At 36.5% G+C, this 27,294-nt stretch overlaps 1 protein-coding gene and 1 long non-coding RNA gene across 15 annotated transcripts in view; one reads left to right on the top strand and one right to left on the bottom strand.

Annotated features, from left to right (window-relative positions):
* LOC147824402 (uncharacterized) overlaps positions 1-27,294 on the top strand; it is a 153,952-nt gene that overhangs the window by 25,184 nt on the left and 101,474 nt on the right. The window lies entirely within an intron of this gene.
* Positions 3,211-27,294, bottom strand: part of Wnk3 (WNK lysine deficient protein kinase 3) — a 220,166-nt gene continuing 196,082 nt past the window's right edge. For 13 of the 14 annotated variants that reach the window (XM_021251218.2, XM_087189626.1, XM_021251217.2 and 10 more), the window contains 2 exons: positions 13,081-13,274; positions 3,211-8,651 (listed from right to left, as the gene is read on the bottom strand). In XM_021251218.2, coding sequence (XP_021106877.1) covers positions 8,325-8,651; positions 13,081-13,274 — 521 coding nt within the window. In that variant the 3' untranslated portion in view covers positions 3,211-8,324. Of the gene's footprint in view, positions 8,652-9,190; positions 9,515-13,080; positions 13,275-27,294 lie in introns of those variants that run through there. The other variant, XM_021251223.2, reaches the window with a different exon arrangement.

Below are 27,294 nucleotides of genomic sequence, written 5' to 3'. Positions count from 1 at the left end.
CTTTTTTTTCCCTAGTACCATGCTATTTTTATCACAGTACCTTTGTAGTATAATTTTAAGTATGGGATTGTGATGCCCCTGCCTTGCTTTTGTTGCCCAGAATTCTCTTTGCTATTCTAGGTCTCTTCTGGTTCCAAATGAATTTTAGGATTGATTTTTGTAATTCTGTGAGATGTTCTTTGAATTTTGATCAGAATTGCATTAAATCTGTATAACAATTTCAGAAGTATGGTCATTTTCATTATATTGGTTCTTCCTACCCAAGAACAAGGGATATCTCTCCGTTTTCTGATATCCTCTTTGATCACCTTTTTCAGGGTACTGTAATTTTCAATGTAGAGTTCTTTTACTTTCTCCGTTAAGAGTGATTCCTAGTTATTTCATTTTTGGAGGGTATTATTGTGAAAGATGTTTCCCTAAATTCTCTCAGTGAGTTTGTTATTTGTGTACAGGAAGGCTATTTTTTTTTTAGGTACCGGGGATTGAACTCGGGTCCTTGTGCTTGCGAGGCAAGCGGTAGAACCACGGCGCTAAATCCTCGGCCCTACACAAACCAGATAAATACAAATTTTGTGTCACTGGTTTATTTTATTGATTAACTGGTTGGTTTTTTGAGACAGGGTGTCATTATGTAGCCCAGGCTGGCCTCAAACTTGCAGTGATCCTCCTGCCTCAGCCTCTCAAATGCTGGGATTATACTCGTATGCCAACCACACCTGGCTTCTCCTCTTTTAAAATAATGTCTATCAGAGTATGAGCAACTTAGTGAGACTTTGTCTTAAAATTAAAAAAAAATTTAAAGTGCTAAGAATATAGTTCAGTGATACACTGGCCCTGGGTTCAGTCCCCAGGAAAGACAGAGGGGGTAGGGGAAGAGAAGAAAGAACCATAAAGTCCCTTGAGTAGTATTTACCATTATTTGAGCAAACCTACTATTTAGCAGGCACAATGCTAAGGCCTTTTCATTCATTCTCAACCCCCATGAGGCAGCTATACATTATACAGAGAAGGATACTGTAGCTGAATAACTAAGCAGTTTTCTTAAGTTCACAAACTACAGGTCTTCTGGACTCCAAAAGGTATCTAAATTAACTGAAATAAGAATCAGGGCTGGGGCCAGGGATGTAGCTCAGCAGCACAGTGCCTGCCTGGCAAGCACGAGGTCTTGTGTTTGATCCCTGGTACAAAAAAAAAAAAAAAAAAAAGAATGAGGGCTATTTCCAAAGTGCAAGTTTAGTGTGAAAGGCATTAGCAATAAGCAAAACTAGCCAATTAAGGACATAAGTAACATTTTCACATGCCATTTAATACAACATTTCATTTTACAAATGAGAAAGTAGAGGCTAAAAAGATCTGTGAATCAAAAAACATGTTTGTTCCTCTATATACCTTGTTGCCTCCCAGCTAGGGATCACCTAAGATAGAATGCCTCTGAGTCATTGGGTCAGTAAATAATAATTAAAACAAAGTAATAATTAAACCCTCTTCTAGCCAGGTGTGGTTATACAGGCCTATAATCTCAGCATTCTGGGAAGCTGAGGCAAGAGGATCACAAGTTCAAGCCCAGCCTGGGCAATTTAGCGACTTAGTGAAAGCCTGTCTGAAAATAAAACATAAAAGGGGTTGGGCATATAGCTCTGTGTGAAAGCCCTGGGTTCAATCCCCAGTACTACAGTATTACCCCCTAAAAAAAAAGCCTCATCTAATCTTGGGCTTTTTTTTTTTTTGGAGACAATGAAGTCCCCTATAGGGCCTAGCTGGCCTTCAACTTCTGACTGATCCTCTTAGCCTCTAGAGTGTAGGGATTGTATACATGTGACTGCCACCCACCCACACACTCTAGGTGGTACTTGGGAGTTATATCCAGCACCTTTCCACTGAGCTACATACTCAGATATTTTTAATTTTTTTTTTTAATTTTGAGAGGATCTTGCCAAGTCACTAAGTTGCCCAGGCTGGACTTGAACTTGCAATCCTTCTGCTTCCCAGAGGGCTGGGATTACAGATGTGTGCCACCACACTGGACCATTTTTTTTCAGACAAAGTCTCACTATGTTGCACAGCTGGCTATGAACTCCTAGGCACAGTGATCTTTCTGCCTCAGCCTCCCAAGAAGCTGGCACTACAGCTACACAGGCATATGCCACTGTGCTTGCACCTTGAATATTTGCTAGGTCTATTAATCCTCCAGGATTCTTTGCACATGCATAGTTCTTCTATATCAATTATCAAATTAGCAAGTGAGCTGACCCAGTTTGACATTTTTCAACTCATTGTAGACTGCTAAACGAGAGGTGTGGAAATATTTCCAAGTGTGTTTTTCTGGGTTGAGGATGGAACCCAGGGCCTGATGCATGCTAGGCAAGTGCCCTACCACCGATCCACATCTCCAACTCCCAAATGTACATTTTTTCTTAAGATAAACCATAACGATGTCCATGAATGAAATACTCCTTAGTAAGTTTTTAAATTTTTTTGGTACCAGGGATTGAACTCAGGACCTTACACTTGCAAGGCAGGTGGCGGCACGACTGAGCTAAATCCCCAGCCCCTCCTTATTAAGTTTATACACCTGAGATATTATGAAACAAACACTGGACACAATTTCATAAAAGACGTAAAAAATGTATGAACGAAGCCAAACAATTAGATAACAATTATCCTAAATGTTTTTGAATTATAGTATTATGTGTATACAATCCATATGAGAGTTAGTATGGCCTGAGGTTTTCCCATGAGCTGCAAATTTGGACCTTGGATTGGATCTAGGCTTTACCATTTACTACCATGTGACCCTAGTAACCTCTTATTTCACTGATCCTCAAATTTGTTCTGTAAAGTACAAGTAGTAATAGACAGACCTATCTCACAAGACTATTGTGTGAATTAAAAGTATTGCAGTCAAAAGCCTATTGAGTCTGAGGATTTAGCTCAGTGGTTCCACCGCCTGCCTCACAAGTGCAAGGTCCCGAGTTTGATCCCCACTACCAAAAAAAAAAAAAAAGCCTATCTAACACAGTAGGTTACAATTATGGCTCCTTTCCAAGTGTGGAGAAGAGGACCAACTAGAAATCTGTAGGAACTGTGGATCAAAAAATAATCTATAAGACTACATTTCCTAAATCTGCTAAATTATATTTGGTAAATAAGGAACCATTTTAAACCAGGTTATTGCAGTGATTATGACAGCATTTTAATAAGGTAACAAAGTCATTTAACACAGCCTTTATTTTCTGTTTCAAAACAAAATTTCCAGGAAACAAAACAAAATACTTAACAATGGTTGGGTACAAATGAAATAAAAATCAGTTTCAGAGAACCAAAATCAGACTATTGCTGAAAGGCAGATCACTTGGTTTCCCACCCCCCAAGTTAATGTCAAAAAGGATTAAAATTAAGTTTAATAACATTCTCTATAATGCTACATTCCCCAGTTAAGAAAGGAGAGTTCACATGTACAACTAAATGTTAAGTGTAGAAAAGTGGCTAAAATTCTGCATACTTCATAGTAAATTATGCATGAAAGTTTATCAATTGCATAAACTTCCTGAGTGGCTCCCATGCTGCACTAGGTCTACATGCTTAATATTCATATCAAACAAATTACAGCTTTAAGTGATTGAGCATGACAGACCTTGAACAACTGTACTTTCTGATTAGTCGCTGTGTCTGCTGAGGGTATGTTCTGGACCACAAAATCTAAATCTCAAATCTTAACTTATACTGCTAAAGAAATGCAAATTTTAAAAAACCTAGAAGGATGATAAGCACACATTTAGGAATTTATTTCACACTGGCACTATTTTTTTTCTCAGAGCCCAGTTTCTCTTCCCTTCTTTCTTGACTTTTGGCCCTTTACTTTTTTTTTAAGTTAAAAGAAAACCTTCCAGAATTGGAGCTGTTCACTTGTACACTCTTCCAGCTATCTCAGTTGAAAATAACTTTAGTGTAACCCAGTTACTGCCCTAGGCCCCTTCATAAGTTAGCTGTAAAGGTCTCTGACCAATGTTTGTGTTTATCCTTCATACAAAAAGATTGTTTCAGGGTGACCTAAAAGCACTTGGCTCCATACAAATTTCATACTAATTTTAATTCAGAAGATTTTTAGGAGGTTTGAATGCTTACATTTTATAATATGGAATTAAAAATTTTAATCCTGGAAATCACATTTAGCAAATCAAGGGCCTTTTCTATATACACTCTCCTTTTCTAGTTCATCTTCACAAAGGGAGCCCGCAATAAGCTACAGATTCAAAAAACACTCTAATCCAGAAAATGGCCTGCATACCACCTCAAATAGCTCAATATTTTTCTGAAGCAAATGAAGTATGAAGTAACTGAATCCCGAACTGATGGCAAATATACCTCAGGAATGTATTTATGCATTACGACTGAAATACAGTTTTACTAATATTAAATATGCTGTAGTGTTACACAGTAAACATATGAAACAAGGAACATCTGGTTACAAACATTTGCTGAGCTTTCAGAAGGGAGAAGGAATGCATTTTCACTGCTTGAAGAATACAGCAAAGAACAAAGTTAATGCCTCTATAAATTTTAGAGATTGGATAAACAATTATATAAAACCCTTACCACCAAGTACAATTCAACTTAAATGCATTCAGCCATTTTAAGGTAGCAAAATACCAGTGAAAATACCTAGTAGTATGCTAGTATGTTGAATGACAGATCACTGGTGTAGGATTTGTCAAATATTTCACTGTGGTAGTTAAAGCAATTTCAAACCATAGCCCTTTAGGCACAGAGATGAGAAATGCATCTCTAGTAAAAAAAAAAAATGCAAAGTTACAGGCACTGGACTGTCTAATTTAGGTAAACTTTAATCATTTGTTTATTTTATAACTAACTCCCATAATTAAGTCCTATATTGCAACCAGTTAAATTTATTTCTGTGATTGCCATTCCCAAATCTCCTAGACTTACTTGACATAGGCACCTGGCTCTTATCACTTAAACACAGATTGGTGGCAGAGATGTCCCTCTTAACTCAAACTCATGGTTAGTGCTGGGACAAAGAAGAATGCCAGATTTATAATCTGAAGGAATACTGAGAATCAAGGCAAAAAAGCAAGTTTCATAGGCAGTGTTTACTTGTGCATCCAAAACAGCACTGAAAACGAGGTAGATAAACAAAAGTAACTGGACTGGAATTAAATCTGAAGTTCTAAGATGATAAATTCCATCATATTGTACATAACACTCTACACCCAATCCAAAAATCACAGCAGAAAAGTGCCTTTTAAACTTTCACAGATAAATTTGCTGTCAAACCATTAGAACTCATGCTTGATATAAAACTTGCAAAGAAGGGATGAAAAACAATGGATATTTGTTATATTACAACAAATTACCTTAAATAGAGATTCAAGACTGCTACAAATATACACATGGTTATTTTCATTAGACTTACACCAACACTGGTTTCATATTTTTATGATGTTACACCCAACTTCACAGACATAGCAGCAGGTACTTCATGATGCAATGTACACATTGCCACATATGGAGATACAGTACTGTTCATCAGACTTGCGCTTTGAGAAGTAAACATGGTGGCTGGACATACACAGTATTCCCCAAATAAATTTTACAAGCATGATGGTTAAGCACAACCTTTTTCTCTTTTACAAGAAAATTAAAAGGATAGTGTGGTGTGCTTTTTGGAAATGAGTAGAAGGCCCTTTTACATAGTAGGCTCTGTTAAGTAAGAAGGGAATTTCTGAGCTTTACCTAAAGAGTTATTTATGTCTGGAGAGGAAAAGTACCTAAGGCAAGGATGAAAACAGCACTATTAAATGACTTAGGAAAAGTATAAAATAATGCAAAACCCATAGGTAGAAAACTAGCCAATACTCAGGTCAAATCTGAATCAAATATTTAAGTAATGGGAAAAAAAGTAAATAAAACCCACAGCAATGTGAATAACTTGGTTTTCATTTCTGCACAAACTCACTTTTTCTGTATTTTTAAATGTATACATGTGTCATATATACATAATGTATACATAACGTGTTAACCCAGCTACTGCAGTCAGCATGGAGACAGCAGTACACTATTCACCATCTTCAAACTTTAGAAGATTACTTTTCTTTCTAAAAAAAACCTGAAAAGATTCTCAATATTACAAGGCACTGCAAAAGTCTGCAGGCAAACAAGAATGAGGAATTATATGTAAACAAGTGGTGACAAAATTCAGAACATATGGTGTAGAGCAGCCATTATTTAAATGTAATTGTACACATCATCCATGGAGCTTTTTTCATCCTGGGGTACACTGTTTAAAAAGATTGCAGCTAGAAGAAGAGGTCATAAAACCTGTAGTGTTTTTACTTTATAGGATGTGTGTCTCAATGTAGCTACATAAAGCCAACTCTTATAGTGAAACACAAATTTAAAGAATTACAGATTTTATAGGAGCATTTTTGTCCCCATGAAAACACTGCAATGTAAGCATTTGCATTACACTAATGTCCTAAAATCACTTCAACTTGCAAACCAGTATTATAGAAGAAACTTAAAAGAATCCATATGTAAGATTTGGAAAGACTCATCCAAAACAAAGGATATTTTATGAAAAGAAACTGCCTCTTATCAATAGTGACTGTCAAAATGCTGCCCTAGATGATGTAAATGATAGTGATAGAATCTTCATCATGTTAAGTGTGGTCCTCAGCTAAGCAATATGTCACGTTTTTCAGAAAGGGTACTGAATGTCACAAAGTAGACTGTGCAAAACAAAAAGAAGTACACCCATTAAGTTTTCCTCATTACCTGGCCAGCCCATGGGGTATAATTTTTATAGGAATATGGAGGAAAGCTTGTTATCAATGCTGAGCAACAATTTGGAATATTTACCAGTAGGTAGAACTCCTGATTGGGTAAACATGTTCTAGAAGACCTTGAAATCTTCCAAGTGGAAGGGTAAGTAGTTTGAACATGTATATATGGTAGCCAATAAATACCATTTAAGAATTCTATTTCGGTTTCATAGACTGAAAACTAGGTAACCTTGTGACCAGCCTTTAAGGGTGTTCAGTTAACCTTCTAGAAAACCAAAGGTGTACATTTTGACATTGCCTCCTTTCCTCCTAAAACTGGATAAAACCCAGTAAAGTGCAACTTGACAGTGATCTCTCTTGATTCTAAAGAGGCTGCCAAACTCAATCTAAGATCTAAAATCATCTAAGACACTATAAACTAATAAGAAATTATAAAAAATGGTAATCCAAAAAAGCTAAGGTCAACTTAAATAGTATCCTTCTAGGTTCTACTATCTCACTTCAGGGGTATATACCCCACATCTCTTAGAACCCTGTAAAGCCAGTGTTTCATGTGTAAATCTCAAAACCTTACAAAACCTACTGTGTCAAGTACATTCCACTGCAGAAAAATGGATCAACAGAGGTGTAACTTGAATCCTCTTTGTTAAGAATATAAGGATTTCTCCCAAATGAGATTCATATTAGCTGTACTATATCCCTGGAAAAAGAATGCAAGCCAAACCAGTGCCTCTCAGATGCTCAAAACCAATGTAATGTGCACATGAGAAACAAGACATAGCTGCTCTGAATTATTACCAAAATCCTAAAGCAAGCTATAGTATCTGTAGAATCAAGGAACTGTTACAGTTCTGTTTTTTTCCTTTCCCTCTGCCTCACTCAAAACAAGGCTTCACTCTTTCTGCTGTGATGACAGGAAGAAAATCACATTAAAAAGGGCTCATGTATTGGTTGACATAGTTATTCTAATTTTATACACCAAAACATTTTCTGCAGCAAGTTACTCTGCCTGCTGTGAAAGGTAAACTGAAGATAATCATGTAAAGAATTCCACAAGACCCCAGCTATTAGAGGGTCTCACTTCGTCCATGTTTGGGGAGAATCACTCTAAGTAATTTTTACATATTTTAAAGAAAAGTATCATTCAGCTGCAGATAGCAGCAGTTAAAAATGGGGGCTTTTCAGCAGTGCATGGAAAGTGTCCTGGAAATGGTAATGCTCAAGTCGAGCTTATTAAAGCATTTTGAACAGTATTTTTAAAAATCAAGTATCAAAGAGGATAGGATTTGAAGTGAAAAAACATTTTGGTGTGCAGTGTTCTATGTGCAATCCACACATTTCTACAGAATGATGAGCTATATCAAATACCACATTGGAACAACAACAACAACAACAACAAAATAAAGTAAACTCAAAGAGGGGAAAAAAGTAGAACCCAAGAAGAAGAAACTTTAAGATCTCAGGTGTTCTGAAAATAATTCTGAAAAAAAAATCTCCATTTTCTTCATCATCTACTCTGATTCACTTGGGACCAGGAGGGATTGTAGCCGGATTCTGCACTGGAGCTGGAAATGCCTGCAAAGTCAACCCTGGCTGGAACGGTCCTCCAGATTGGGCAGGAATTACCACAGACTGCTGTGTTGTTCCTGAAATTCCTACCCATTGTACTGGATACCCTGTGCCCCCCACAGCATTATACTGACAAACATGGGACATTCCATATGAAGATAATGGCCCAGGAAATGAAGGGAGTGGGAGTCCTTGTGGCAAGGAAGTTGGGACAGCTCCACGGATTTGGGACAGAGAAGAAATCCATGTTGGTGTGTAGCCCATAGTAGATGGAGTATTCTAACAAAAACAAAAATAAAAACAAAATATCAGTTTATTTGGTATATGATTTTATCAATTTAATTCCTTCCCATTCTTTTTGGCTTACTACTCTCATTATTATGAGCTACAATTTCAAGAGCAAATTTCTGTGTACTAAGCATAGTTCATTTTAGTTCATTTTCATAGCTGCCCTGCCTTGCCAGGTAGGCATTTTCAGAGGAGAAAACAGAAGTTTAAAACTGGCAGCTAATCCAACAGCACTAAGCAAGTTAATAGTGAGACAGGGATTTGAACACAGTTCTAACTAGTTCTAAGGCTCATACTAAATCTCTATTCACATTTTAGTTTCTCCTTTCCTAGCGTTAACACTAGTCTTCTCTTTTTATTTCTTTCTGCAAGCCTTTGGTATGCTCTCATACAGTGCCATAGACTGAATAGCCCATCTTAGTACATAATTTTTGGATTCAGAGAAGCGTGATCTATTTCTTTCTACTCCACTACCTTAAAGTCTGACATCTCTATTATATTCTTAGAAATTTAAACTGAAGACAAGACAATTATATTTTTGGCAGTATTGAGAAAATTTATTCCTGTATGACTCTTCTTACACTGTATCATAATTATTCATTTACAGAGAGATTACAAAAATCTCATGCACATGGAAATAATAACTCTAATGGATGTGAACAATTCTCTTGTCAGTCTCAAATGCTTAGCTCTTCTAATCTTCTAAACTGAATTGTCAGGTGTAAGCTAAACTTTCAACTTAAGTTAGGGTAAAGGTTTTTAGCTTGACTCAAACATGAATGACAGTGTCTCTTGAGGTGAAAAAACATTTATTTAAAGTTCAGCAATCCCTTCTTCATATCAGTGTTTTCTTTCTGTTAAATTAAAGTAAAATTAAATTTAGTACTTCTGATTCAAAACAGCACATACAGTATGATCACATTTTTATACAGTTATTTCCATGGGTCCATAAACAAACATAGAAAGAGATCTGAAGTGATGTCTATATAAAGGTGATGACAACTATTTCTGGGTGGTGTGATTTGAAGGTGGTATTTTAAATTTTGTATTTGTTTGTATTGATTAAATTCTATAATGGACATTTTTATTTTACAAACACAATTTTTTTTTTTGGTACCAGAGATCGAACTCGGGTCCTTGTGCTCAAAATTTCTTTTTTTAAAAACAATTTTTATTTTTAAAAGACTGAATTAGTTTATAAATCTCCTCTTGAATATTTCAAGGGCATCTCCAATTTAAATGCTCAAAACCAAACATGCAATTTTCTCTTACCAAAACACAGTCTGCTCAGATGCTCCATCTCATTGACTAGAATAATATCCAGTTATACAAGGCAAAAACCTTGCTTTGACACCTCCCCTCTACCATACAACCATTCCATTACCAAATCTTGTCTGTTAAATATTTCTTGGTTATTTGTTCACTTCTCTTCAACTTGGTTTTCCCTAATCTGGACTACTGTGACTAACTCCTGACTGGCTGGCCAAAATCTATCTCCCCCCCCATCCTGTCCTTTTGCTTCAGGCAGAGTGATCTTTAAAAAAACAAACCCACAGGTCTGGTCATGTTAACCAACCCCCTAGGGCTTAAACTGCTATGCATTTTTCTTAAAATAAAGGCAAAAATTTCTTATCATCACCACTTTTAAGACCTTATCTATGCCTTTTGTTTGTTTGTTTGTTTTTTTGGTATTGGGGATCGAACTCAGGACCTTGCGCTTGCAAGCATGGTGCCACTGAGCTAAATCCCCAGCCCAGTTTGTTTGCTTTTTGAGAGAGGATCTTGCTATGTAGTTCAGGCTGGCCTTGAACTCACTATGTTGTAGTCCAGGTTGGCCTCAAACTTGCAGCGATCCTCCTGCCTCAGCCTCCCAAGGGCTGGGATTACAGGTGTGGACCACCATGCCTGGCCCTATCTAACATTTTAGATTCTATTGTGCATAGACTCTTTGCTCTCTTCACTTCAGGAAAACTGGTCTTCAGTTCCTTCATGCACCTTTCCTTATACAGGGCTTTTACATATGTTGTTCTTTCTGCTTGGAATCATATTCCCTTCCACTTTCACCTAGTTAACTCCTACTCATTCTTCAGATTTTGGCTTAATCATTACTTTCTTTTTTGGGCGGTGGGGTACTGGGGATGGAACTCAGGACCTTGTGCTTGCGAGGCAGGTGGCAGCACTACTGAGCTAAATCCCCGGCCTGACTTTCTTATGGAAGCTTTCCTTGACTTCCTTTTACTTGGTCAAATTTCCCTTAATGTATGGTATCATCCTTTATCTTTCTTTTGTAGTTCTTATTACAGTTTCAATTTTATATTTATTTCTGCAAGTCTATTAATGTCTGTCTTATAAGAGTATAAGTTCCAGAAGGATAAGAACCATCCTTGAATCTACTCATCAAACCTATGTCTAGCAGAGGGCTTAGCCACAGTAAAGGTCTTAGTATATGATTGTAGTGCAAACAAAAATGTCTATGAAAGGCTAAAGAACAGTAACATGCAAGAATCTTACTGGGATGGGCTCTCTACACAAAGATATAATCAACTGAACCTAAAAAATACAAAAAAAGTTACCACATATAGGGTACCTAATATTAAAGATACTGCTTTACATTTAATCCTCATAGCAATCCTGCAAGGCAGGTATTATCCCTGTTTGGAAGACATAAAAACTGAGGCAAAAATGATCAAATGACATGCTTAAAGTCACAACTAGTAAATGACTGAGCTGATATTGGAACCCAAGTGTGTTAAACGATCTTTACCACTTTTACTCACACTATTTTCTCTTTATCCTTCCTCTAAACATCCTCCCTTATACTGCAATAAAATACTACCTGACTATTCAATAAAAGCTTCCATTCACACATTACTCAGAAGGTCTCTCACTGGCAGTACAAATACATTTATGTTTTGAAACCTGCCTTTAAAGGCTTCCAAATTTTACAATGGTGATATCTGTGTATCAACAGTGCCAGGAATTAAATACACAGAGCCACAAGCAAATACATTGCTTACTAGTTTGGGAAATCTAGGATTTGAAAATTTTTATTCAGTATTAACAATAAAAAAAAAAGGGACCGGGGATTTAGCTCAGTGGTTCCGCCACTTGCCTTTCAAGTGCAGGGTCCCGAGTTCGATCCCCAGTACCAAATGAAAAAAAAAGAAAACAATAAATATATTTTCATACTTTCTCTACTAAACTATATAAAACTATATATATATACACACACATGCATCTAACAGACACAAACATCACAGACACACATATATCTTTTTCAATTATGAGGGTTCTGATTCTAAGCCTTACCATTTTAACAGGTTTATTTATTTTGAAAAACTGTTACTTAACAAACAGGAAAGTACAAAGTAAAATAAGGCCCAGGGCTGGGGATTTAGCTCAGTGGTTCTGCCGCCTGCCTCGCAAGTGCAAGGTCCTGAGTTCGATCCTCAGTACCAAAAAAAACAAAGGCCCAAATTCCAGCATCCAGCATTTTTGTATCTCTTTATGTACATAAACATATATCTAATGTATGTAATTTTGCATAAATTATATTATACTATATATACTCTTCTATACACCTGCCTTCTTCCCACTCCAGAACGCATTATGGACATCTTTCTGGATTTCAATTGCATGTATACTTGACTAAAGCCACTTGCAATAAATAGGGATCTTTTCTATAAACTCAAGAACATCTTTTATATTTTGGGTTTCCCAGCTTTAAGTTCTTTTTCATACTAAACAAAGATAGTTAATATAACTTATTGCAATGCTGATGTGAAACAAGATAGCTGATAGAATACTCTAAAATAAGGGACAACAAACACCACATCTTTTCATAAAACGCTTCTTCTTTTTTGGGGGGGGTACCCAGGATTGAACTCAGGATCTTGAACTTGCAAGGCCATAAAACGCTTCTTAAAGGTGCAAAGCCATTTGTTTACATATTATCTAACATTGCTTTTACACTACAATAGACCTGACTAATTGTAGCCATCTGGCTTGGAAAATCTAAAATATTACTACCTGGACCCTTCCTGAAAATTTGCTGACCCTTGGTCTAAAACACAATTTACTCAAAGACAAGGCAAATCTAGATAAGGATAAAAATCTTTATGTAATCAAGACACACCATTTTCTCATACTAACTGGGCTTTCTTTTTTTTCCTTTTTGGTTTTTTGAGACAGGATCTCGCTATGAAGTTCAGGCTGGCCTTGAACTTAGTGCGTAGCCCAGGATGGCCTCAAACTCACAGCAATCCTTCTGCCTCAGCCTTCCAAGTGTTGGGTTACAGGTGTGCACCACTACACCCAGTTTTCTTATAGTAACTGTAACCACTGGCCTAAGTAAAATCAATTTTTATGGTTTTAGTGCTCATAAATAGAGGATGAGGTATAAACAACTTGCTTCATATACCTTGTTCCAGTTTTCAGTCTCTAATTTTTGTTGACTTTGTTTAAGTTGGTTTAAACTTGGTTTAATAAGAGAATTTCCAACTGTTTCCTTTGTCCAGTCATCCACCAGCTTGTGTAAGTCATCAGTGAACATTCCTTTTTTACTGGCTGGAGATTGCTGGCATGATGTTCTACTGCTTTCTGCACACAGTGGATCTGTATAAAACAAAAACCAAAAAGGCCACGGATTTAGCTCAGTGGTTCCACCGCCCGCCTCGCAAGCGCAAGGTCTTGAGTTCAATCCCCGGTACCAAAAAAATAAAAATAAAAAAAAAATTTTTTTAATACTATTGCTCATGCTTATTAAATCATTCTCATAGAAGAGATTAATAGAGTTCTAATTCCTCTGATTTACAAACCAACAATTTACAGAGTGGGTCTAAAATCAATTTTAGAGTGTACAGTTGTGGAATTTAAATGGAACATTTCCAGTATTAGACATGCATGTACATGCATGTGAACATTTTTTGCACGTTATGGCCATTTATTTGAATCATGAAAAAATACGGAAAATGCAATAGACAATGCAATAAGCCAACCAGGTACTTTCCTTTGCTATCATTGAAATAGTGTTATTCTATTTTATAGGTGGGGAAACTGGGACACAGAAGGTAAACAAATAGGGTAATATGCTATGGACAGAATTCAGGTTTCCTGACTTATTGTTAGATCAGTGTACTTTCCACTATAGCATGACATACTACATAATAAACTGAAAATTAGATGAAGAAATTGCTTAATAAGGAAGAACATGATAATCTCCATGATTGCTTATATAGTCTGTGATTCTTTATAAACACTACAATATTGAAAGACTAAATTCACAGAGGTTAAATATTAAATGGAAACATTAGTGAGAATTGCTTAAGACTGTAATGAGTTAATTGAAACATTCACATATGAGAATTTTATGACAAAAGTATATACTAATTTCAAGCAACTATGACACACCAGAATAACATATGAATCTTGTTGGAATTCCTAGTTTTCAAAGGCTTAAAATTTTGAGGCACACAAGTTAAGTTTATATCAAAAATATCATTTTTTCTTGTTATCCTTCTGCACATTCACTTAATTCTCTGACAACTTTAGTGAGGAAACAAACAGCACAACAAAGTTGAGGAAGATTTCAGAGCTTACACCTTTTTCGGTTAAAAAGATAAAATAACTAGAAATATTATCCCGGCACTTTTGCCCACTTAGCTTCACTTAGGAATATTTTTGCGCACACTCCCTTTGGCTTCTAAAAAATTTGTTGTACAAAGGTAGGTTATTTATTTATTTTGCAGTACTTGCGGTTGAACCCAGGACCACTACACTGAACTATATATCCCCAGCCATTTTTTATTTCTTGTTTTGAAACCGGGTCTTGCTAAGACACTAATTTGCCTAAACTGGGCTCAAACTTGCAATTCTCCTATCTCAGCTTCCCACAGCATGAATGGTAGCTTTAAATGTCATTCATTAAAGAACATTTCTGTACTAAGGGAAAACACAGGATCAGGACTGATATACAACTCTAGTGGAAGTAATTATCTGAAATACTAGATTGGTAGTCAGTGATGGTTGTTGCATAATAGCCAACAATTGGGTGAAAAAATATTAACAAATCAAGTACCATATTTAAATAGAACAGGGGCTAGGGTAATAACACTCCTAAGTAAGCAACTGAAAATGTTTCACACACACACATACACATGCACACACACCACCCCAAAAGTTTCTAAGAACAACTGTCATGTAATAAGAAAAAAAAGACATTCGAATGTTCTTCAGCCTATGCTTTACATATGGTACAGGAATATTTGATTGAAATATTCATATTATACTGTAAAAGACCACTTAATTTAATTCAGGCATGGCGATACATGCCTGTAATCCCAGCTACTTAGGAAGTTAAGCAGGAAGATCACAAGTTCAAGTCAGGCCCAGGCAAAGTAGCAACTTAGTGAAACCATCTTAAAATTAAAAAAAAAATTTTTTTTAAGGGTGGGAATGTAGCTTAGTGCAAGGTCCTTGGGTTCCCTGCCCAGTTAGGGGATATAGGGTGTGACAACTTAAAGTTCACAAGCAAGAAAATGAGTACTTCACAAATGTAGTTTATGATAGGTGGTACCAACATTACTTATTAACTTCAAAGGTACTCATTAATATTCTTTTCTTAATGATGAAATAAAACCAGAATCAGTCCTTGGTGTTCTATTTTGTTCTTTCCCACAAAATAATGCCTATATTCACTATATTCAGGTAGTTTTAGTGATTATCCCACTGCAAATATCTAAATGTCTCTCTCTTTTTTTGTTTTTTGAGACAGTCTCTCTCTCTCTCTCCATATATATATATATATATATATATATATACACCAATTTTATACTTAATTCCAAAATGTGCTTTTCTCCCTGGATATCAATAAATCATTCAACTCAATACACCTAGTGTCAAACCTATCACGGTCCTGGCATGATAGTTCACCTATATGTCATATTTCTGTTAAGGATACCTCATTTTCTTCAAACTATCCAGATTCAGATCCACAAACACACACATATATAGTACATGGAATGAAAATTCACCCTATTCATTTATTGTATATTCTTATTTCTTTTTTTTTTTTTTTGGTACCAGGGATTGAACTCGGGTCCTTGCGCTTGCGCAGCAGGCGGCGAAACCACTGAGCTAAATCCCCCGCCCTGTATATTCTTATTTCTACAACTCTCTAAACTCTTAATCATCTTATGCATGGTTTATCATACTTGCAATGATCTAAATGAACTTATTTCCTGACTCTAGCCAATATATTCTTCACACTACCATCAGATTAATATTAGTTAAATGATGTTTTCAAGCTGGATGTGGTGGCGCATATTTGTAATCCCAGCACTCAGGAGGCTGAGGCAGGAGGAAGGCCTCAAATTTGAGGCCAGCCTGGGCTACATAGTGAGTTCAAGGCCAACTTAAACTGCACAGTGAGAACCTGTCTCAACAACAAGAATAACAACAAAATGCCATTTTCAGCATTTTACTCCTCTGCAAGAGAGAAAGAAAGAAAGAAAGAAAGAAAGAAAGAAAGAAAGAAAGAAAGATCAATGTTCTTTAATGCTAACAATGGATTCTCAACTTGTTTAGGAGGCAAAGTCCTTGGAAATCATGCTTGTCTCCATAGAACAAATACATTATCTTATTATTTTCAAATAAACATTATTAAGATTACCTATGTAACTGTGTATTAGATCAGATACATTATCTTACACTAAACTCTAGAACAGACAAATGGTAGCAATTTTTTTTAGAAAGTATGGAAAAAAACTTTCTAGGGTAAGCCTTCCATTTCACCTGTATGTTATACTGTCTTTGTCCCAACTAAGTCTTTCATTTTGCCATTTGCATGCCTTAATAGCATGTGATTCTACCTGACACTTCTTTCCACTTAACTTTAAACTTGCCCATTTATGCTTAAAACCAACTCAAATCCTGTCTCCTGCATAAAGCATTCTCAGACCATTATCCTTCTGACAATCTTCCACTTAGTCCTCTCAATCCACTGCAGACACACTTTATAGCTTTGGAGTCAGACAGACTTGGATTCCCTTACTTACTGGGATCCTAATACAGTTTCTTTCCCTCACTACCTAGAGAATCCTTTCCTATTAGAGACAAACACTGGTATCTATACACCTTGCACAGTTCTGAGGATTAAGGACAGGTACAGTATGCAGTGTGATTATCTTTCAGCATTCTCAAGACTACCCATTCTGTGACTTAGTAAAGGTCTCACAGGTGTCAGTATACAGATGTATTCATGGCTAAGGGTTTTTACAATGCAATGATACACAGTGGGGTTAGGAGAAAAGATAAGAGTCTTGAGAAATTTATGCACAGAATTCCATATGTTCTCTCCCTATTGTGAGGGTACAACATAAGCCTGCTTTTTACTCTAGTGACAAAAAAATAGGTGCACCGGTACCCTCCACCCTGCTGCCATGAGGGCTGCAGCCCTGGAGCTCACTTCCATGCAGGCTGCACGGTATCTGAATCTACGCTGCAGAGGCACCAGGTGACATGGTTATGAGCTCAAGATAGAACAGAAATGAACAACAGAGAGAGGGCCTCTCTGAGGCTCTTCAATGAAAATTGAAGCCTACTGGGAAACTGAAGAAAATCTCTGCAATAAAGACACACTGGACCACTGTGGTTGGTTAAGTTGGTGGGATCAGCACCTCCCATAGAAACCTAGGCTCACTTTGGAGGAAGGACAGCTGGATCCTGCAGTAGAACCTTGCAGAGTTCAATCCTGCAAGAGGTCAGGGACCTCTACTTGGGCCTTGCAGCCAGAAATCAGCCTGAATCTCAATGAACTACAGCTGGTTTGCTGAGACTAATAGACTTAGATCTGCGCACTATTGCCCAGGTTGTCTACCAGGACAACAGAGACACACCCTGAGGGAGGTACCCCCTTAAAAAAAATTTTTTTTTCTTTTCTTTTTTTGTCTCTCTTCCCTCATTGTTCCTGTCCTATTTCGGATTGTTTTTCTTGTTCTCCTCTTCTCTCAACTGTCACTATGATTATGGGAAGGTGAATACAGTCTCTAGCTTCCCTAAGGCTGTTAGCTTGTTCTGTTCTTGTCAGTGTTCCTTCACTCTGTCTTTTCCTCCTGTCTTCAACAGTTTCCTACAATTTGCATGATATTCTCGTCTCCTGTGGCCTCACTTCTAACCTTTCCCTCTCCTTCTATTTCTCTATCCTTCCCTCCCCAACCTCTTCTAAATCCTTATCCCAAAGGGCAAATTTGCAATATTGAAGGGTTTATTTACTACAAACATATTTTGGGCTAGTCCTTGACTTTGATCTCGCTCACATGGTTAAAGGTGACACACTAATTGCTACCACATATTGTCATTTTTTAAGGTGTGTTTGATGCTATTGTTGCTGATTGTAGCAACTGGACTAAGGTGTCACGACTGATTTAATCAGTTGTCCTCTGTAAGATATCTCTGAGAAGCAATCATTCCATAAGGGCTCTAAACACAAGTGATAAAAATACTCACACTAAGCAATACTGAAGTATCAGCCCAGGAATTAAAGCAAAAAAAAAAAAAGTACCAACAACAAAATAAGAAATGAGAAGACATTTAAGCAAGGTGCAAACCCAGACTGCCAGCTCACCAAAGGCAAATTCTGGGGGAAACGAAGTGGAAAAATCTAATAATCAACCACCTGGACACCCTGAAATTATAGCACAGGAAATAACAAAACACATGAATGAGGCTCTAGAAAAATTCAAAACAGAAATAATTTCCCAGATAACTACAGAGATGGTGAGCAAGAATGAAAGACATGATTAGAGACTCTAGAACAAAAACAGATAAAAAAATAGATGAGCTCAGGACCATGATGGAAGCCATGAATACTCAGCTTAGGAAAGAAATGGCAACAATGAACTCCCAACATAGGAAAGAAATGGAATCCATGAAACAGATTCAAACAGATATTCAGGAGATTAAAACCTCCACTGAAAGTATTCACAGCAGATTGAGTGTATGTGAAGACAGAATATCAGATATAGAAGACAGGATTGCGGTCAGTGACCATGAAGAGAGATCGATCCAGCAGCTGCTAGATGATGCAAAAAATAATAATATAAGACTGATAGGAATCCACAAAAAAGCAGGAGAAAGTACAAATGACAAAAAATCCGTTCACAGAATTAATGACAGAAAACTTCCCAGAGGAAAAGAATTTCACATACAGATAAGTGAGGCATATAGAACCTCAACTAGCCATGACAGAAAAAAAGTTTACACCTAGACATATAATAGTCAAGATCTCAGAAACCCAACAGAAGATCAAAATCCTACAAGCAAATAGAGAAAAGAAAGAAATCACATACAAAGGAAAGCCCATCAGAATCAAAGCAGACTTTTCGACACAAATGTTAAAGTCAAGAAGAGACTGTAATGAAGTATATCAATCCCTAAAAGAAAATAACCTCCAACCTAGACTGTTGTATTCTGGAAAATTATCTTTCAAAATTGATGGGGAAATTAAATACTTCCATGACAAAGAAGACCTGAGAAACTTCATGAATACCAAACCAGCACTCCACACAATTCTAAACAATATCCTAGAAAAAGGCAAGGAGGATCACAACTCCACGAGGACCAACAGAGCGAAGCCATCAGGCAAGGCAAAAAATTAAAGGGAAAAGGGGAAAAATAAAAAAAAGAGCCAAAAACAGTAAAACATCATGATAAGGATGAGTCAATATCTATCAATTATAACCATCAATGTTAATGGCCTCAACTCACCAATCAAAAGAAACAGACTGGCAGAATGAATTAAAAAGCAAAATCCAACAATATGCTGTACACAAGAAACACACTTAATTAAAACAGAAATTCACAGACTGAAAGTAAAAGGATGGAAAACAACTCTCCATGTGACAGGAACCCGGAAAAAAGCAGGGGTAGCTATTTTATTTGCAGACAAGGTAGATTTCAAACCAAAACTAATTAAGAGGGACATCCTCGTAAAGGGAACAATCTAAGAAGAAGAGATGACAATTCTAAATATATATGCACCAAATAATAGTGCTCCCAACTATACAAAACAAATATTAATGGACATGAAAAACCAAACAAGCACTAATACAATTGCAGTAGGAGACATCAATACTCCACTATCACAAATAGACAGATCATCTAGACAGAAAGTCAACAACAAAATAATGGAAATGAACCAAACTTTTGAACAAATGGACTTAATAGGTGTCTACAGAGTGTTCCACCCCACAAAATCAGAATACACATTCTTTTTGGCTGCACACGGGTCATTATCCAAAATAGATCACATACTAGATCATAGGACATGCTTAAATAAATGCAAAGAAATTGAAGCTACCCCCTGTATATTATCAGACCATAGTGCAATACAATTGGAGATCAATAGCATAAGAAACCACAAGAACCCCTAAAACACATGGAAATTGAATAACACCCTCCTAAACAACCAATGGATCACAGAGGAAATTAAAGAAAAAATTAGACAGTTTTTACAATTAAATGATATTGCCAGTACAAAATACAGGAATCTATGGGACACAATGAAAGCAGTTCTACAAGGGAAATTCATAGCAGTGAATGACAATACCAGGAAAACAGAGAGAGCTCAAATAAACAACCTAATGCTTAACATAAAGCTTCTAGAAAAAGAAGAGCAAGACAAACCCAGAGTTCGTACAAGGCAGGAAATTATAAAGATCAGAGCAGAGGGCCACGGATTTAGCTCAGTGGTTCCAGTGGCTGCCTCGCAAGCGCAAGGTCCCGAGTTTGATCCTTGGTACGAAAAAAAAAAAGAATGAAAAAGATCAAAGCAGAAATCAATGCAATGGAGACTAACAGAACGATACAAAAAAATCAATGAAATGAAGACTTGGTTTTTGGAAAGCCTAAATAAAATCGATAAATCCTTAGCCAACCTTATTTAAAAAAAGGAAAAAAAGGCTCATATCCATGCAATTAGGAACAAAAAAGGAGAAGTCACAACAGATCCAGCAGAAATCCAAAGGATCATCAATACCTACTTTGGGAACCTGTACTCTAATAAAATGGAAAACACAGAAGAAATGGACAGATTTCTAGTTACATATGAATTACAAGAGTTGAATGAAGATATAAAACTCCTGAACACCCCAAATACAATCAGTAAAATTGAAAACGTAATTAAAAATTTACCAACAAAGAAAAGCCCAGGCCCTGATGCATTTACAGTTGAATACTACAAGACATTTAGAGAAGAACTGCTGCCACTACTCTTTAAACTCTTAATGAAACTGAAATGGAAGCAACACTCCCAAACTCATTCCTGGAAACAAATGTTCCTTTGATTCCAAAACCAGGAAATGACCCGACCCCAAAAGAGAACTACAGGCCAATCTCCCTAATGAACATAGATGCAAAAATCCTCAACAAGATACTGGCAAAGAGAATACAGAGGGTCATCAAGAAGATCATACACCCTAACCAAGTTGGATTTATCCCAGGGATGCAAGGATGGTTCAATATAGGTAAAACAATCATGTAATACCCTATATTTACAGAGCCAAGAACAAAAACCATATGATCATCTCAATAGATGCAGAAAAATCATTCGACAAAATCCCACACCTATTCATGATAAAAACCCTACAAAAAAATTGGAATAGAAGGTCTTTATCTCAACCTGATTAAGGCTATCTATGAAAAATGAACAGCCAACATCATGCTAAACGGTCAAAAACTGAAAACTTTCACGCTAAAATCAGGAACAAGACAAGGATGTCCACTATCACCATTCCTGTTCAATATAGTTGTTGAAACATTAGCCATAGCAATTAGACAAGAGAAAGAAATAAAAGGAATAAAGATAGGAAATGAAGAAGTTAACTGTCATTATTTGCTGACACAGAAGATCCCAAAAACTCCACCAGAAGGATTTCAGACTTCATAGACAGATTCAGTAGAGTAGCTGGATACAGGGTCAACACTCAAAAATCAATAGCCTTCTTATACATGAATAACAGACTCACTGAGAAAGAAATTAGAGAAACAATCCCTTTCACAATAGCACCCCCCAAAAATGAAATATCTAGGAATCAATATAATGAAGGAAGCGAAAGACCTTTACATTGAGAACTACAGCACTCTGAAAAAAGAGATCGAAGAGGATATAAGAAAATGGAAAGACATCCCCTGTCGCTGGGTAGGAAGAACCAATATAGTGAAAATGGCCATACTTCCAAAACTACTATACAGATTCAATGCAATCCTGACTGAAGTCCTAACAGTATATTTCACAGAGCTAGACAAAACAACCCAAAAATTCATTTGGAACGAGAAGAGACCTAGAATAGCAAAAGTCATTCTAGGTAACAGAGATATGGCAGGGGGTATCACAATCCCAAACCTGAAACTATACTACAAAGCTACTGTGATAAAAACAGTATGTTACTGGCAAAGAAACACACCTGAGGATCAGTGGAATAGATTAGAAGATGCAGAAACAACTCCAGACATACTCAGCCACCTCATCTTTGACAAAGAAGCCCGGAAGGAAAGAGAGCCTATTTAATAAATGGTGTTGGAAAAACTGGATTTCAACCTAAAGTTAGACCCATATCTATCACCATGCACTAAACTAAAATCAAAGTGGATTAAAATGTAAATATTAAAACAGAAACACTAAACTTGCTGGAAAATAAGTTAGGTAGAACTCTTGAAGACATCGGCATAGGAGAGGATTTTATGAACAAAACCTCAGTAGCACAGGAATTAGCACAAAGAATCAACAACTGGGATCTCATCTCATTAAAAAGCTTCTGCACTGCAAGAAAAACCACCAACAGAGCTAAGAGACAACATACATGGTGGGAAAATATTTTTATCAGCTGTTCCTCAGACAAAGGACTACTAATTAGAATATATAAAGAACTTAAAAAAGTGAAACTCCCCCAAATTTAAAGACCCAATTCAAAAACGGGCATCGAAAAGAACAGCCATTTCTTAGACAAAGAAGTAAAAGGAGTAAATAAACATATGAAAAAATGTTCAACATCACTGGTCATTCGAGAGATGCAGATGAAAACAACGCGGAGATTCCACCTCACCCCAGAAAGAATGGCTGCTATCAAGAAATCAACCAATAACAAATGTTGGCAGGGTTGTAGGGAAAGAGGAACCCTGCTCCACTGCTGGTGAGAGTGTAGACTGTTGCAACCACTGTGGAAATCAGTATGAAGATACCTCAAAAAACTAGGATTAGAAGTCCCATTTGAACCAGCTATTCCTCTGCTGAGTATCTTCCCAAAAGAATTAAAAGAATCATACCACAATGATATATGCCCACCCATGTTCACAGTGGCACAGTTTGTAATAGCTAAAGCTTGGAAATAGCCCAAGTACCCATCAACTGGAGACTGGATAACGAAAATGTGGTTTTTTCATAAAATGGAGTACGACTCAGCCATAGAGAATGAGAAACTGGAGACATTTGTAGCTATGGATGCACATTGAGGCCACACTCTTAAGTGAAATAAATAGGACACACATGTGTAAATACTAAATCGTTCCTCTGGTATGAGAAACTGAAAGTGTAAATAAGGATTAAAATGTTAATTTGAAATAGGAAGAAAAAGTCTGAAGTGGTAGGGTCAGTGGGAGGGGTAGGGGAAAGGAAAGAAGGGAAAGGAAAAAATATGGGATAAGAAATAAATGGAAACAAAGTCTTTGCAAATAGGGAGGGGTGGAGGAGTTGAAGGGAGGGCAGGGGAATGGGGAAAAAAAAGAACCAAGATACATCATGTAAAGGTACAAGTTCCCAATGATGAATGTAAATGTATTGTATACCTGAAATGTACCAATAAAAGAATTTAAAAGAAAAAAAAATAAAAGGAAGAAAAATACACCAAAAAAAAAAAGTTGTACAAATTTCTGTCCAGGGAAGCCCAATAGATACTTGGCTTTTGTTAGAAGCTGGTCATAAAGCAAATCCCAAAATTCCATACTCTCCAAAGGAAAACAAGCATTCAGCATAAATTACATTATTTGTACCAATAAACTTGACAATGTACACTACTTACCATTTAGGGAACAGAGAGAAAACAAGTTCCCACACATCAGGCATGGGTCAAACTTGCAATTAGGCCTCTCCAAATATATCAGTCTGATACTCATATTATAAGTTATGCACATACATTATAGATACCATAATATTGCAATGCTTGTGTCAAATCACATTTCCCAAATGAGAAGGGGACCAACAGGTGGAGGGAGTGGAAAGTAAAAAGAATTAAAATGTGTTATGTACATGTACCAACTGCCATGAGGAAGGTAATCTTTTTTCCCCCCCCCATTAACTTTATTGGTACATTTTAGGTATAAAATACAGTTACATTCATCATTGGGATCTTGTACCATTACATGAGTCTCTTGGTTCTTATTTTTTTTCCCCTTCCCTTGCCCTCCCTTCACCCTCTCCAACCTTCCCTATTTGCAAAGACCTTGATTCCACTTTTTTCCTCTTCTCATATTTTTCCTTTCCCTTTTTCCCCTTCCCCTACCCCTCCCAATTCCCCTGCTCTTTTAGACCTTTTCTTCCTGTTACACAATATCAGTTATACATTTTTGAAATTACAATATTAAGATCTAGGAGACATTACCACAAACTTTACAAAATTTAAAAGGATATATAAAGCATATTACAAAAATCTTTTTTGAAATAAATTTAACAACTTCTAAGAAGTACCTTGGAAGACAAATTAATGAAACTAACTCTGGAGGAAATATAAAATTTGAATAGCACCTATTAAAGAAAGTATATTCCTAGCTTGAAAACCTACCTATATGACAACAGCAGGCTCATAAACATTTTAACTGATAAATTATATCAAACATTTAAAGCAGAAAAAAGAAGGAACACTTCTCCCCTCATTTTAGGAACTCAACATTGTGCTAATCCTAAAACTGGATAAAGATAATAGTAGAAAAAAGTATGAACATAGATAAAAATTTGTTTAACAAAACAAACTCTTAGAAGTCAGATCTGGCAGTATGTACAAAGTGGTTTTATTATAGGGATGGCAGTGTTGGTTCAGCATTGGAAGATCCACCCCCAAAAAGTAATCATTTTAACAGAGGAAGGGAGAAAGCCATATATGATCCTGTCACTAGTTGGAGAAAGAGTATTGGACTAAATTCTACAGCTGTTCATGGTAAAAGCTACCAGGAGACTAGAAGTAGAACAGAAACTTCTCAACAGATCAAAGACATGTACTCCATACTTCCAACGAAAACTCCTATGAATGGAGACGATACAATGCTTTCTCCCTAAAGTGGGGAACAAGGGCAGATATGCTTACTCTTTATCTGTCCATTAAACTTTGAAACCTAGTCCCCACCAAAATAGTCTGGCAATAAAATGACACAACTAGGATAGGATTGGCACGGCAGAAGCAAAATCTTTGTATGTAGATGAAATGATCATCTACAGAGAAAATACTAAGAAATCTCTAGGAGCCCCTAGAACTTGTACTTGAATTTAGCAGGATTAGAAAACACAAGGTATATATAAAAATTCAGGTCTGTGTATACTTGCTATAAATGAAGAATTGGATATTGAAATTTAAAAGTTATGTAGGAGTACAAAGGACCTAGAAAAGTTAAAAACAAAAACAAAAACAAAAACAGTGTTGGAAGACGTTTAGTACCTAATTTTAAGACTTCTTCTAAAGCTACAGTAATCAAGGCAGTGTTGGTGTAAGGAAAGACATATAGATCATTTGAATAAAACAGAGAATCTAGAAATAGAACCACACATATATGGATGGTCCACTGAGTTTTCAAAGATTATTTAACATTAGCATTTTATAGAATATAAACTCAATTCAAGACCCAAGGAAGAGATAGTGTTTTCAACAAATGGGACTAGAACACCTTGTATCTGTATATAAAAAATTAATGTTAACCCTTTTTTTCCATACATGAAAATAACTTGAAGGGATCTATGAACCTAAATATGAAATCCTAAAAGTATAAAACTTTAAGAAGAAATTATAAGGGAAAATATTTATGAATTCAGGGTAGGCAAGAACTACCTAGGATACAAAAAACATGATGTATAAAAGAAAAACATTGATAAATGAGATTCCATCAAAATTTAGAACTTTAAATGACATCATTAAAATGAAAAGTAGTCCTTGAACAGAGCGTATTTACAATGCATATAACCTATGACCAGAATATATAAAGAATTCTTAGAGCTCATTAATAGACAACCCAATTAAAATGTAGACATAAGAAGATGATAAATAGCCAGTATAGCACAAGGAATGGTGTGCAACTCTAGAATCAGAAAAATACTAATCAGTACAATAATAAGATTGAATTATATACTCATTAGGGAGATGAAGTGAAAAGTTTTAAAAGCCTTGTCATGACTTTTCTTTTTGTTGGATTCTCCCCCTTTGCATTTAATTTGTCACGCCCAATGGATTCATTCTGCTGGGTTTCCTGGGGTTGTGATCCTCATTGTCTTTTCCTAGGGTATTGTCTAAAACTTTTTGGAGTGCCAGTTTGGTATTCATGAAGTTCCTGAGGTGCTCTTTATCATGAAAGTATCTTATTTCTCCAACAATTTTGAAAGATAGTTTTGCAGGGTACATCAATCTGGGTTGGAGGCTGTTTTCCTTTAGGGCTTGAAATACATCACTCCAAGCTCTTCTTGCCTTGAGGGTTTGCATTGAGAAGTCTGCTGTGATTCTGATGGGCTTTCCTTTGTATGTGATTTGTTTCTTTTCTCTCACTGCTGGTAGAATTTTATTCTTCTGTTGGATTTCTGGAATCCTAACTATTATATGCCTATGTGTAGCTTTTTTTTTATTAAGGCTAGCTGGAGTCCTATAAGCCTCACTTATCTGTATGTCAAGTTCTTTTCACCTCCTTGGGAAGTTTTCTGCCATCACTTCTGTGAACAGTTTTTTTATGTCATCTGCACTCTTTCCTCCTTCTTCACTGACTCCAATCAGTCTTATGTTATTCTTCTTTGCATCGTCTAGCAGCTGCTGGATTGATTTCTCGTGTTCCCTTACAATTTTAAAGCAATTTTTCTTTTCCTCCTCACTAATTGCAATCTTATCTTCTATATGTGAAGTTCTATCCTCACATTGGTTCATTCTGCTGAGCAGACTTTCGATGGAGTTTTTAATCTCTTGGAAATCTGTTTGTATCTGTTTTATGGATTCCATTTGTTTCCTATGTCGGGATTCCATCATGTTCTGCAGATCCTCTATTTTTTTATCTGTGTCCTCTCTAGATTTATTAATCATGTCTTGCACCATGAGCAAAATCTTTGCTGTTATCTGCATAATTATTTCTGATTTCATTTTTCCCAGATCCTCTTTTGTTGCCAGTTCAGAGAGTCCAGGTGGTTGAGTATCAGAGTGTTCCACCTCGTTTCCCTTTGGGGTTGCTGTAGGTGATCTGGAAGTCTGTTTTTGAGGCTTGTTTATGTGTCTTCTCATTTCCACAGGGTGGGGGGGTGCTTCTGGCACCCATGCGGCTCACCTTCTCTGCCCTAGGGGCTCGAGATGGCAGCAGGGGAGCTTCCTTCCGGGTTCTGGGACTGGCTCAGCTTCTTTGCCCTAGG

Source organism: Heterocephalus glaber, unplaced genomic scaffold (assembly GCF_053883595.1).
Source record: "Heterocephalus glaber isolate CG9 unplaced genomic scaffold, H.glaber_assembly_v1.0 deba00001545, whole genome shotgun sequence".
NCBI classification, from domain to species: Eukaryota; Metazoa; Chordata; class Mammalia; order Rodentia; family Bathyergidae; genus Heterocephalus; species Heterocephalus glaber.
Note: the sequence above shows the minus strand (reverse complement) of the source record. Positions and strands in the feature narration are given on the sequence as shown.